Source organism: Equus asinus, chromosome 12 (assembly GCF_041296235.1).
Source record: "Equus asinus isolate D_3611 breed Donkey chromosome 12, EquAss-T2T_v2, whole genome shotgun sequence".
In the NCBI taxonomy this organism is placed as follows: Eukaryota; Metazoa; Chordata; class Mammalia; order Perissodactyla; family Equidae; genus Equus; species Equus asinus.
The window spans coordinates 19,450,364-19,465,288 of NC_091801.1; the positions used below are offsets into that span (position 1 = coordinate 19,450,364).

A 14,925-nucleotide genomic window follows, 5' to 3' on the forward strand; every position below is an offset into this window, starting at 1 on the left:
CATAGGAAGATGTAACTGAAAAGATGAAAATATTCACTTTACAAACCATTTTCCTATTGCTGATCCTCAAGCTAACATTCTTAAACTTATGCAGCTATAAAAAAGGTAATTTTATTTGGTTGTTTGCTTTTTGTCTCCAAAGAAAACAGATGTGACTTTGGGGCACAGGAGGGGATTCATTCAACTTTCCCTTAACAAGATGTGAAAAGACACAAAATAAAAACACAAAGTAAAAATAGTGCATTTAGAAGTATACCCATATTCAAATTATATAATCTGCTCATATCTTTAATAAATAAAACTTAATTTCATGTCACCAATAACAAAAAATTGAATTTCAAAATGAAAAACAAATATTCCATAAAATATGTTTGGCACATCTATTGTTGGATCAATAGACAATACTTTTAAAAATGTCAAGTTCAGAACTAACATCTTTGGCACAGAATAACCATATTATACTAATTTTTTTCTTCATATCTATAGTTGTTATATCTTAAGAAACACGACTTACCTTTTACTTTAAACAGTTGTGTGATAAACCACATTGTAAGAGCATTCAATATTAACAGTTCTACAACATTCAGAGCTGTCAAGGGTTAGTCAGACATATTTTAGGCAATGATTTATATATATATTTAAGCCTTTTCCTCGCTAATAACAAATGCATTGCTTTTAACAGTCACATGAATATAGGTAAGTTTTCAATGTAACCCAGAAACTTACTCCCCTACTTAGGAGCTAAGTAAAGATTCACTTTTATGATTTACACAGTAGGCAAATTAAACAGTACATAAACAAAATGAATTCAAAATATTGTTCATATACACATTTATTTCACTTTCTCAGAAAAAATTCTTAAAATATCTAAATGTCTGTATCTTAAAAATGAATTCTGAGTACTCACCGACTGCATGCTTCCTCCAACCTGTTGAAAAACCATCCTAATTAGGAGCTTAATCCAGCCCAGCATTTAGATGGCAAGGTCTCTCCAAATTTGCATCTCAAGTACTTCAGGCACACATAGCAGCACATGGTCCATACAGCACACTAAAATGTTAAAATGCAATTACTAAAACGAAATAATTATTCTTTAGAATCTTTACTATTTGCTACATGTCTCACAAAGTAAGTCTAGTCAAAAACATGTTAAAACTTTGTGTGTAAATTTACTTAAGAGAAAACAAATTTTGCTTGTGATCAGTTTGGAATAAATAGTACGATTTTTTTTTTTACGTATTTTTTTTTCCAGTCAGGGTTCTTAGAGCTGGAAGCAACGAAAACTGACTGCAGCAAATTTAGTAGAAAATATATTTATGCAAAGCTACCTAGTAGATGATCACTTCAGGAGGAGCTGACTTACAGGCTACCCAGCCAGGAAAGGCAGCCAAAAGTGCAGCAGGCCTGGTCCTGGGAAGACACCCCTGGAACTGCCACTGCCGCCGCTGACAGAACAGTCTACCCTTCCCACTCTGCTGTTTCACCAGCTCACGGCGGCATTTACTTGGCAGAAGCTGCCTGGCTATGGTTACAGCAGGTTTTGCCTCGCACCAAGAGTCATAAAGGAATACCAGGAATATGGAACAGGAATTCAGATGCTAGAAAGTCAAAATAACGACAAAAGTCCTTTCGCACTCACTGGCACTGTAACCCCTGCCCCGTGCGCGCTCCCCATCAGTATACTGCATATCTGACAGAATTAAATTGTTAACTCTTATGCTGTAAACCAGTTTACTCAAAGTGCTGGTCTCCAATGAGGCAAGGAGCTTGCACGAGACTAAATCCATCTGCTGCTTCCTCATCAAGGCAGTCAAGTTTGCTTTAAAGAAATAGCTGAGGGGCTGTCCCGGTGGCATAGTGGTTAAGTTCACACTCTGCTTCAGGGGCCCAGGGTTTGCAGGTTCAGATCCCTGGGATGGACCTAGCACTGCTCGTCAAGCCATGCTGTGGCGGCATCCCATATAAAGTGGAGGATTGGCACAGATGTTAGCTCAGTGACAATCTTCCTCAAGCAAAAAGAAGAAGATGGGCAACAGGTGTCAGCTCAGGGCCAATCTTCCCCACAAAAAAGAAGAAGAAAACCCAGCTGAACAAAACAGTGTACTTAGCAATTATATTTGATTTACATTCTGATGTAAGCTCATCCCATCATAGACCAGGAATAAAGAGTTTGTGGTCTACAATTTGAGAACTTTATGAACAATTACAGAGAATGGGGGAAAAAATAAAGGTGCCACAAATATGTGAGTCAATGGGTGAAATATGAATTGAAAAGAGCCAGGCCCCAATGAGAGATGAAAGTATGTAAGAGAGTTCTAAGCAATGGCAAGAATATATTTATTGATAACTATGAAATGGTCATGACTAGAACTTTGGTGAGACAGATATATTTTAATATCAACAACATTTATCATTGCTTGTAAGAATGAATAATACTCTGAGAGTTAACGGGAGTAGAAAAAGTAAAGGGCCAAAAATAAAGTCAAAGCTGGAAATGACTGACAAAAAACCTGATCAGAGGAGCCAGCCCCGTGGCGTAGCAGTTAGTTCAGCATGCTCTGCTTCGGTGGCCTGGGGTTCACAGGTTCAGATCCCAGGCGCAGGAAGACCTACACCACTCATCAAAGCCATGCTGTGGCAGCAGCCCACATATAAAATAAAGGAAGATTGGCACAGAAGTTAGCTCAGGGCCAATCTTCCTCAAGCAAAAAGAGGAGAAGTGGCAACAGGTATTCGCTCAGTGTCAATCTTCCTCAACAACAACAACAACAAAACTGATCAGAGAAAAAGGATAGTTTTATTTAGGATTTGAAAACCTGTCACTTTTTAAAAAATTGGGATATAATTTACACAGAAAGCACACAAGTTTTAAGTGTCCAGCTTGCTGAATTTTTTTATATATATAAACCTGTGTGGAAATGTTTTATAGATCAAGCTATAAAACATTTCCAGAAGCCCAAAAGCTCCCTTGGGCCTCTACCCAGTGGGTATCCATGCCTCACCTATCTAACCACTCTTCTCACTTTTACAAGCATATATTAGTTTTGCCCACTGTATGTACTCTTTTGTGTCTAACTTCTTTCACTCAACATTGTCTGTGAGATTGTCACATTGTTTGTGAATGATAGTTCTCTTCTCATTGCTACGTAGTATTTCATTGTATTACCATACCACAATTTATTGTTCCTGAACATTTGTGCTGTTTCCATTTTTTACCTACTACAAATAAAGTTACTAAAACAATTCTTGCACCTAGCATATACACATAAGAAGTCACTTCTGTTGAGTATACACCCAGGAGTAAAACTGCTAGATCATAAGATATACAGAGATAGAAATACAGCTACATCTTTATAGAAACTAACACTTTGTAGCAGCTACAGTCCCAGGAGCACGGAAAGAAGAAAGCTTCTGCTGTTCTACAATCTCTACCAGTGCTTGGTGTTGTTGCTCTTTCTAATTTTAGCAATTCTAGTGGGTTCTTCATATGTTTTGGGGGCATTTTGATATCTTCTTTTGTCAAGTGTCTCTTGCTTGTTTTTCAAATGGATAGTTAAAAAGAATGCTTTTTTAATTATTTTTGCCAAAAAGTGATGTTTTGCAAGTCTGGGCTAGCGATAAAGATTACGGAGCACTGGCTTAGAAAAAGGAGATGGAACCCTAACAGTGAATGAGCTAACTCATACAGAGTAAGAAAAAACTCATTAGGGCTGACTTAAGTCCCTCCCTATCGCTCCGCTATAACTTCAGCTGAGTCTTCTCTACTCTAAGTCCTTCCCTAAATGGAATTCTGCACTTCGGCCTCATTAGCCCTAGCAAATCAATAAATATATCTTATATTCTTGCCAGTACTGGGTGATTTTAATCTTCACAGAGATGATACATACAACAGAGTGCTGTACAAGTCCATTTATATAAAGATCTAAAATGGGCAAAACTAAAAGTAAGCTAATCATCGATTAGGGTTTTAGTTTTCTTTAAGTTTTTTTAATCTCTGGAGACAGGGGTAGTGACTGTTAGGCCTGGGAGGGATTTCTGAGGGTGCTGGCAACGTCCTATTTTTTGACATAGAAAGATACTTGGGTGTGTTTATTCTCTGAAAACTTATCAAGATATACACTTCATACCTTTCTTAATGTAAGTTATGCTTCAAATAAAAGTTTTAAAAACACATAACCTTTGACCAAGTTATGCAAGTTTCAGGAATTTCTCTCAGAAATAAAAGTTTTAAACATAAAGACACATGTATACAGATATTTTCTGCAGTGCTTTACTCACAAAACTAGGACCAACTTTAACGTTCATCAATAAAACAACTGTTAATTGTAGTACAGTATACTCATAAAATATGCATCTACTGTAAGTGAGCCACAGTCTAGATAATGGCATAAACACGACACAGGAAGAGTAATATATTAAGCATCATTTCATTTCATTTGTAATACAAAAACAAAAATTCTCAACCTTTCTATGTATAGAAAGATACATCAAGCTATTAAAACTGGCGGAAGTGGGTAGCAGTAAACGTTTCTGCGTATGGTTTGTACTTCAGCCAAGGCTACAAAGCATGTTTTACTTTTCATTTAAAAACAAAATCTAGAAGTTAAAAAAACAAATTGTCTTACCTTCGAGCTTTCACTCAGATCCTCCTCTGACCCACCCTCGGACCACGTGGAGACCTTCAGGCTCTCCTCCCCTGCAAGTTTTGTCAACCTAATCCATCCCTTCCCACCTTCACTTCCTTCTACCCCACGCAGCCCAAAAAGCCCACTGCTTTGTCAGTATTTTCAACCCTTGTTCTTCTGTCTTGTTTACTCTATAAGCCAGAACTTGATGAACCCAGAAGCCTACATTTCCTACAACTGGGTTGTACAAAAATTACTAAACCTCACAGTTTGATCCTGCTACAAATGTACTACCTCCAATCTCAACTGGGCCCTCATGCTGCCTAGTATCCTAGGAAAAGCTTATTTTCTTACTCCTTTCCCTCCTCCGTTCTCCAGAGCAGCATTCAGGCATTCTCCATCCTAGCCAAATCTCGCCAATCCTCCCTCCGTCATTTCTCAGCAGACGACCAAGCATACCGCTTCAAAGAATACAGAAGTCATCTAACAGGAATCCATCCACGTCCTGGCACCCCACATGCTTATCTACATCTGCATCTGTTCTGTCCCCCATTCTCTCCTGTCCCCACTTCCAACGAAGTGCTCAGGATGACAGCCCCTCGCCTCACAGGTCTCACATGAGCTCTACCCTGTATTAGATGAATTCTCTCTCCTCTCCCCTACTAACTTCAATCACAAGTCATCTTCTGGTTTCCACCCTTTGCATTTAAACCTCAGAAATCTCAAACTCCTTAACGCTCCTCCTTAATCTGCTGCTCGTGTGTTCGCTACCTCAGAAAACGGCACCCACGCTGTCAACCATTCCTCCTTTCTCCTTCATCGTCTATGGTCAATCAAGTTCTATTTTTCCTCCTAAATGTATCAGATTCCTTTTCCATTACCCTTACTGCTATTCTAAGCCTGTACTATTACAAAAAATCTATTAACCAGACTATTTGCCCCCCAGTTTTGGTCCCCTTTCTGTTCACTCTCAATATCGAAGTAGGTCCTTTATCATCTAGTCTCTGTTCTTTCCTATCCTTCGTTTCTTTCACACTCTACTCTTTGAATCAATCATACAGATAATTCTAGAAATTCAACACACTCTCTGGACTTTTCTTTTATCTAGTATTCCACCTACCTACTGTAGCCCTATACCAAGCTACCTCCTCCTAAACCTTTCTTTCAGCTTAGCTCTCCTCCTCCAAGAGGTCTTTCCTAATCAACCAGGATCAGGACCACCCTGTATGTATCCCCTACATAGCACATTAAAACAATGTACCTAAACTGCCCCCCTCCCCCCAGCAAAACTCCATCTGATTCATCACAGTGATCCCAGCACTTAGCACAGTGTATGGGATATAACAGTTGCTCGATTCACATTTGAATATTAAATGACAGGCACCTAAGCCTCAAGCCAGCGCCTCTTCTACACTATCTCAATTCTAAACAGATTTCTAAGAGGAATTTTGCTTCCATTTATAGGTGAACTAGGTAATTTCAGGCAAATCCTCCTCCTGCTGAGGACAAATAAACTAGTCAGACAAAATATAGAAATCATCTATTTGACAGCATCTGACAACTACCAAGGCTGAGATGTATGACCAGGCCAAGAGTTGGTTCTTTGAAAAGACTAACAGAAAGGATTGACCTCTAATGATATTTATCAAGGAGAGAGAGGGCACATATTACCAGTATCAGAAACGAAAAAGGGACATCACTACGAATCCTATAGGCATTAAGAAAAGCACAAAAGGCAAAAGAAAGCTATAGTGGAAGAGGTTACAATGGTGGGCACCTTTGGATGGGGGTGGGTAATAGCTGGAAGGGAGCATGAAGGAGTTTTCTGCAGTGCAAACAATTTTCTATTTTTTAACTTTGGTGGTCATTACATTGATGTTTACTTTGTAATAATCTATTACATTGTACATTTATGTCTGTGCATTTTTCTGTTACACTTCACGTGTGTTATACTTCAAAATAAAAAAGGTTTAAAGAAAAGATGGCTAAGAATCAGTCTGCATTTTGTTTTCTAGGTACTGTATGACTATTTATAATTTAACTTCTAGAAATTTTATGATAATGGTATAGGCTTATAGGCTACTGCAGCATAGACTGTAAGAAATAGTAAATTACTTTTTGTGGGGAAGAGTGATTGGCAGGCCAGGAGAAGAGCAAAGCAAGACTAAATGAGAAATAGATGAACTTTGACAACAGATTTTCTTTTCCCTCCACAAATACTATGAAAATACATAATAGTGTATACTTAGACTGATTAAATTTGACTTAGACAATCAAATCAAAGATAACGCAAAATAATACTGCTTTCAACTAAAGTGATGTATGTTTTTGAGATAGTTATAATTAGTTTTAAAGTTATTAGCAGTTTCACAACAACGCTGTTAGCAGTAATAACAAAACGTGGGGCCATCCTCGTGGTGTAGTAGTTAAGTTCGTGCACTCTGCTTCAGTGGCCCAGATCCCAGGTTCAGACCTAGTACCGCTCGTCAAGCCACACTGTAGCATCATCCCACATAAAACAGAGGAAGATTGGCATAGATGTTAGCTCAGTGATAACCTTCCTCAAGCAAAAAGAGGAAGACTGACAACACATGTTAGCTCAGGACCAATCTTCCTCACACACATAAAAAAATAAAAAAAACCAGTGTCACTAAATTTAAAACGTCAAAAACTTTAAAAGCTACAACAATACAGTAGTGCTTACTTTTATAAGGTCTTTGGGAACTATTCAAGGAAAAGGTAATTTAATTTTCTTCACAGCACCAGAGAGCAGTATGACCACTTTATAGGGGCTGTGGGGGAGTCTCAGAAGATTAATAGAACATTCTTAGTTATTCAGCTGGCTAAATTATGAGGTTTTTTTGTTTTCAGAATACTAAGATATTAGGTAAATTGTATCAGTGCATCCCAAATGACAATCTACATTCTGGTGTGAAACAATGATACAAAAGAAAAATAAGGACCATGAAGGAAAAACCAAAAACTTAGTCAATTTAAAGTCACTGTCCTCTATTTTGAGATCACGTCCTTCTTATTTTTGGTGTAAAAATGCCTTTTCTTTTGAGGACAGGAGGACAGTAGATGGATGTTACTTGATTTTTAAAAAACTGTCCTTACTTGTGACAATGAAAAGTTGTCAACCCTAAGTCAACACCTCACTCTACTTTCTGGAAATTAAACTTGAAATTCAAGTGTAGTGACCACCGCAACACTTCACATCAGTCTGATGGAGATTTTAGGTCAGACACTTTATCACACTACAAAACCAGGATACAGTATTCAACATACAGGTATAAATTATTGGCAGTAATTTAGAATTATTCTATATGGTTCATGCAAAATTAAATATACTCCTACATTCCCAGTGCCTAGCACTGAATCTTACATATAACTGTCATTTTTCTCAGTCCACAAATGAATAAATCCCATGACCTATACTACGTCTCTCAACAAAAAAACTGCTTAGATAAGAAGTCTAAGAACATAATCTAATTAAAACTCAATGAAAATTCTGTCAAGTTGATAGGCTTTAGATATGAAAACAAAACTTCTGAAGGGCATTTTCTGTCACATTTTTAGAGGTCAACTTTCCCTCTGTAAAATAACAGAGGTTAGAGGTAGTCTAATATTTCCATTTGAACCAAAGATCTGCCATCTTCATGTAAGGATCTCTGAAAGATGTACAACCTTACAGTGAATGACATAAGTATTTTCTTCTTAAAGTATTTTTATTTTAAGCATTCCCATGCAAATGAATTAAGTACTCCAGCATCAATTTTAAAACAATCTTTTGAAAAGACTGTTCAAATATCTTTAGTGATCTTGGACATCAGTAGAAACAAACACACACAATACTTGGAAGTCAATAATATTCCTTGCTTTCCTTGGGCCCAGCAAAGTGATAAAAATTCACTATTAAAATGATTTGGGTAAGTTATCTAATAATTACTGTCCCTTGCATATTACGCATATAAAAAATTGCCTTACCAGCAAAAATCAGTAAATTATACCTTTGTAAATGATGTTTAGTTTTTAAAAGCTGGTCAGGGTATTGCCTGAAGCATTAGTTGTAAGAGAAAATCTAGAGGCAAACTAAACGTCCATCAAAGGGAAACAGCTAAAATAAATTCAACATACCTACCCATTCTAAGTTTATGGCCATTAACACAAAAAAGATAGCACTATACATGAAAGGATTCCATGATAAAAAGCTAAATGAAAAAAGTTGCAAGCTAACATATATATGTGATTCCATTTTTTAAAAAATAAAACAAAGCATAGAAATACTGGTGAAATAAGGGCTGGCCCGGTGGCATAGTGGTTAAGTTCATGCACTCTGCTTTGGTGGCCTGGGGTTCGCAGCTTTGGATCCCGGGTGCAGACCTACAAGCTGCTCACCAAGCCACACTGTGGCAGCATCCCACATACAAAACAGAGGAAGACTGGCACAGATGTTAGCTCAGTGACAATCTTCCTCAAGCAGAAAGAAGAGGATTGGCAAGAGATGTTAGCTCAGGGCCAATCTTCCTCACCGAAACAAAAACAAAGAAAAAAAGAAAGAAATAGTGGCAAAATATTTTATGTACATACATACAAGAAAAAAATTTGAAAAGATACCAAAGCTTGACTTGGCTGTGTCTGAGGCTTGGTGACAGAATCCTCCACTTTTTCTTCTTTATACTTACGCAGTTCTGTACTGTGAGTATGGTTTTTTCCAAAAAGATATACCACTTACGTAATTTTTAAAGACCAGTAACATTTTTAAACTAAGTGAAATTAAAAAGTAGAGATATAAAAATTATTCACTCTTTGGATGATATAAGCAAATAATAAACATTAATAATAAACTTGGAGGAAAATAGTATTTCTCAACTTCACACATGATTTATGATTTATTTTGGGATTTAGGATTTTTGTCATATCTGGATGCTCTTAATCTGTTAGTTTAAGTCAATTAACTTTAAAAAAAATTAAATCAATTTACCCAAATCCCAAGCAATAATATCTACACAATCAAAGCTTGATATTCCAGGATATTTTTCTCAATACACTTATTTTTCTTTTTTAAAGACTGGCACCTGAGCTAAGATCTGTTGCCAACCTTTTCTTCTTCTTCTTCTCCTCCTTTTTAAAGCCCCCCAGTACACAGTTGTATATTCTAGTTGTCGGTCCTTCTGGTTGTGCTATGTGGGACGCCACCTCAGCATGGCTTCACGAGCAATGTGTAGGTCTGAGCCCAGGATCTGAACAAGTGAAACCCTGGGCCGCCCAGGCGGAGTGCACGAACTTAACCATTCAGCCATGAGGCTGGCCCTCAATACAATTTAAAAACCTTAACTATAGGTTGCACTCCCTATCTGAGCCCAAACAGACTGGGATAAAGAGAGAGAACCTTGACTGAAATAAATACAAAGTTGATTTCTGTTCTACCTAAAGTCATCTCTCTAGGAAACTAGCCTACTCTATTGCCAGTACACAAACTACATCAAATCACTTATCAGTATACAAGAATTCCATTTCAAAAGTCACTAACAAAATTTGTTAAAGAAAAAAAATCTTAGTTATACCGTTTTATATATTAACATATTTATGTATTAAAGAATGCATTATGATGAATGCTTTTTTCAGTCATGGAAACAATTTAACTTTCCTATTTAAACTGACTTTTTACGTTTTAATCCACAACCAACTAACACTAGCCAAATCCAGTTGTATAATTGTGAAGTGATATCAGATATTTATACAGTACAATGTATTTGGTAATAATTGCATGCAGATTGACTGGCTGGCAACAATCATTAACGAAAGAACTGTTTCAGAGGGGGCATGTGCTGGTCTCTAAAACTGCAGCCCTGAGTCCTCTCTGAGCTGAAACACAGAGTTCCTTTTATTAGTCATTCTGCAGCTTTTAAGAGAAAAGAGATAAGTAATTGAGAAATCGATTTGCAACTTACATATAATAAATGATTATTATCCCTAATGAATATAAATTGCTTCCAAACAAGAAGGAAACGATCAGCAGCCCAATGGAAAAACAGGAAAAGGACATGAGTAGGCATTTCATAAATGGAAACATAAAGGGACAATAAACATGAAAAAATGTTTAATGATCTCACTAGTGGTCAAATCAATGTTAATTAAAACTGTTATCTCTTTTTCTCCATCAAATTGGCAAAGATGAAAAGGAGGACAACCCAATAGTGGTAAAGGCACAGGCAAAGTGCAATTTTTCTCGTGGGCAACCTGGCCATACGTACATAATAGCAACCCCATTTCTAGAAATGTGTCCTAAAGAAATACTCTGACACTGACAAAAATCTGAATAGAGGGGCCGACCCATGATGGAGTGGTTAAGTTCGCACGCTTCGCATCAGCAGCCCAGGGTTTCGCCGGTTCGGATCCTGTGCGCGGACATAGCACCGCTCAGCAGGCCACTGTTGAGGTGTCATCCCACATGCCACAACTAGAAGGACCCACAACTAAATAAAATATACAACTATATACTGGAGGGATTTGGGGAGAAAAAGGAAAAATAAAATCTTTAAAAAAATCTGAACAGAAAAAGCTATCCTCTTAAGTATTTTGCATAATAGTTTAAAAAATTGGAAAAGAAACTGAAATGTCTAACAAGAGGATGGCTTAAATACACAATGGTATCTCATGCATAGTTTAAAAGGCTAAACAGACATTAAAAAGATAGTTTTAAGTCTGAAAAAGAAAGCTGGTCAATACACAATCCAGATTACAAAATACTGTCTATAATCTCATTTTTGTAGAAATTGTGTACAGGCACATTCATTACAAAAGCCCAGAACAGGAGTTAGCAATTTTTCTGTAAAGGGCCAAATACATAATAAATATTTTAGGTTTGTGGGTCATACGGTCTCTGTCACAACTTGCTCAACCCTGCCCCTGTACCAAGACAGCAGCCAGAGGCCATACGTAAATGACTAAGCGTGGCTCTACTGTCCTCTGAACAGGCCCAGCCGTCTCCTCCTAGTTCCTTCTTCCTCTATTTGAATGAAGATTCTGTCTTAGAAGGAGTGTAGGATTAAGATGAAGGATACAGATGAAAGTATTCAGTATAAATAGCCAGCACATACTAAGTACCAAAGGAGGTAGACACTATTCATTGATGTACATTTTTTCCCTTTTTCTTTCCCCTTTAATTGGCTATATACTATAAAAAAAAATTTTTACACTTGCATTTATCAAATTGCACATATATTCTGCTCATAACTTTAAATTCAATTGTACTAACCTTTTACTGCTTCAAAGAAACAAAAATACCTATCTTGCTATGGCACTCATGTAAATTCCCAGGCTTTTTTTCCATTATGGATTTGTAGATCAATAGAAATAATTTTCCACAGCATTTACATTTACTCCACAATTCTTAGGACATCCAATTATGGTTAAAAGAGCAAGAACCATGCAGTAACCAGGATTAGCACCCTAAATCCCAGCGCACACTCCCCCTACAGCAGTGTGACCTGAGGCAAATTGCTTAACCTGTCTAAGCGTCTTCTTCCTTCATCTATAAAATGGGATAATACCTGCTTCACACGGCTGTTGAAACAATTAAATGAACTAACAGGTGGAAACAATTTTACAATGCTTCAAACACACTAAGAACTCCATAAATAAAACATCAATACTATTATTACTGCTCAAAAGCAGTAACACTACTGCCAAGACTAAATTATTTGGTACCCTTGTTTTCAGTGATTTTGAAAAGCTGAGCACAGTTCGGATCCAAGGCAGGGACCTGCACACCACTCATCAAGCCCTGCTGTGGCAGCATCCCACATACAAAATAGAGGAAAACTGGCACAGATGTTAGCTCAGCAACACTTCCTCAAGCAAAAAGAGGAGGATTGGCAACAGATGTTAGCTCAGGGCCACTCTTCCTCAGCAAAGTAAAATAAAATAAAATAATAACACTAACCCGGGGAAGAGGAGCAAGCCTGCCATGTATTGTTGAAACTGGGTGAGGGGGTGCATCCAGTTCTTTATATTATCCTCACCACTTCTGTATGGTTGGAAGAGTTCCACAAGAAAATGTGTTTTAAGTGCAAAGGTCAATCTTTTCTTTGGGGTTTACTACAAATCTCGGTCATGGTCAGGAAGGTACAAAGGAAAGTTCTGGGAGGCGGAAAGTGAAATGGCAACACAAGGCAAGTGAGGCTGGTTAAACCACCCAGCCAACCAGTCATTGTGCTCCTCCTCCCGGAATCCCCGAGGCCCGCCTGGAGGCGCGCCCGCGGGGCCCGCCCGCCTAGTCCCGGCCTGCCCGAGACCGCCGCCTAGCGGCCGGCGCGCGAACTGCAGCTCCGGAGGATGGGGCGACGGGCGGGGGAGGGGGAGATGGGGGCAAATGGGTGGGTGGGCGAGTGGCCGCCTTCACTGCGAGCCGCCCGACTCGCCTCCGCTCCGCCCAGCTGCAGCCCCAGCAGAGCCTGGGCCACGCCGGCCGCTCGAGAACGTCTCCGCCTCCCTTCAGCCGGGCGCAGACACCCACCCAGCCCACGGAGCCCGCCGACCTCGCCGCCAGCCCGGACTGGGCTCCTTCCGCTCCTGCCCTGACTGTTATCAGGGCTTCCCGCCGCCGTTGACCCGACTGCGCCTCCTCGACTCCCCGCCAACCGCTTTCCCGAGTCCTTAGCCCCACTTACCTCGGCCGCGCGGCAGCCAGGTGCCTTCTTCAGCTACTCGGGCTTCCAGCTTGGCTGTTCCAGGGTGTTGCCGCCAATCATCGAATCTCCGCCCCGAGCCGGGGCCAGACTGACCAATCAGCTTCTTCCTCCGGCCCGGAGGCGGGCACTGAGAGCCGGGAACGGAAGGCGAGGCGACCGCTTGACGCGCCCGCAGCCGCCTCCAGCAGCCAGTGTGCGCACGCGCGGAGCTCGGCGTGGGCCGTGCGCTTTCCCTTGGACCTGGCTTTGTGTCCTCACTTCTCTACCCCGGGAAGTAGTTTGTTTGTGAACCTCATGCTCTAGGGTTATAGGAATACCCATATTCTGAATGTAGCCGCGAGTGTGTTTTACCTTGAAAGAAGCTGTGAGTCTTAAGCCCTGTTAACCTAACACAGGTTGAGCACTTTCATCCCACGCTGTAGGGACTTGCCTTCGCTCGGCGGATCTGTCTAAGCGGACCTCATATCCGTGTTTGTGTTTAAGAGGAATGAGGGTGCGGGTTGTACGAAGTGCCTGGTGGATGAGGATTTTACTTTACTGTCTTCAGTTCCAGCAGCCGTTTATTCTGACTCATTGGGACACGTGCTTTTTAATAGTTGACTATTCTGGGACCCTCTGGGTTTCAAATAATTGTCATGAAAATATGATTACATTTATAGCTAACAGTATATTCGGCATGATTATGTCTGTAGGCCTGATAAAAGATTCATACGTAGGGTGAAAAACATGTCAGTATTTCTGTGTGGCCTTTCAAGGGGCTGTCGCTGATTGGCTGTCTCTCTTACCCTCCCATTGTAATTGATCCCAGCGGTCACTGGGCAGGCACCCGAGCTCTGTTGTACTTATCTCTTGCCCCCAAGTCTCTGGCGAGGGCTCTCCTCCTTCAGTAAAGGCGTTAATTCGTTTACTCAACAAGGAGTTTTGGGGAGCCCACTATGACAGTACAAGGATTAGTAACAAGCTTTGAACCACGCCCTCAGTGAGCCTGCAAGTTAAGAGGGAGATGGAAACACAAACTGTATAACCAAATATTATAATGGAGGTATGGAGGGAGCCTGGGAGACCTGCCTAAGCTGGCCAGGGAGCTCGGGGAACATGTCCAGGAGGAGGGAGTCTTGGGCTGAGGCTTGATGAAAGAGCCCCGGCTTCTGAGCTGAAGGGTGGAGACAAAGGATGACGGCATTTCTGGCAAAGTTTGCTTGTTTCTTCTTCTGAGATCTTTCCAGGGTGAATTTACTGCAAAGCTAATAAAGCTTGTGTTCAGGCCCCAGGACTTGCACTAGCCCTTCCCAAGACCCAAGGAGGGGCCCTAGCACTGAGTTCACCTGGTCTTATACTGTTTTCTACTCTTTAAAAAAAAAAAATGATGAGGGGGGGCCTGTCTTGTGGCACCGTGGTTAAGTTCAAGCACTCTGCTTCTGCGACCCTGGGTTGGGGTTTGGATCCTGGGCAGGGACCCACACATCACTCATCAAGCCATGCTGTGGCAGCTCCCACATACAAAATAGAGGAAAACTGGCACAGATGTTAGCTCAGTGACAATCTTCCTCAAGCAAAGAGGAAGATTGGCAACAGATGTTAGCGTGGAGCAAATCTTCCTCACC

General features: G+C 40.1%; 1 protein-coding gene across 2 annotated transcripts in view; it reads right to left on the bottom strand.

The window, feature by feature from the left end:
* The window catches only part of MTFR1 (mitochondrial fission regulator 1), a 52,680-nt gene extending 39,176 nt beyond the window's left edge, over nt 1-13,504 (bottom strand). The window contains exons 1-2 of one of the 2 annotated variants that reach the window (XM_070481180.1): nt 13,301-13,504; nt 908-1,050 (exon numbers count right to left, since the gene is read on the bottom strand). Coding sequence is in view for 1 of the 2 variants with exons in the window: in XM_044780230.2 (XP_044636165.1) it covers nt 908-973 (66 nt within the window). In the remaining variant the exon portion in view is untranslated. The remainder of the gene's footprint in view (nt 1-907; nt 1,051-13,300) is intronic. The other variant, XM_044780230.2, reaches the window with a different exon arrangement.
* Between the last annotated feature and the right edge of the window lie 1,421 nt (nt 13,505-14,925).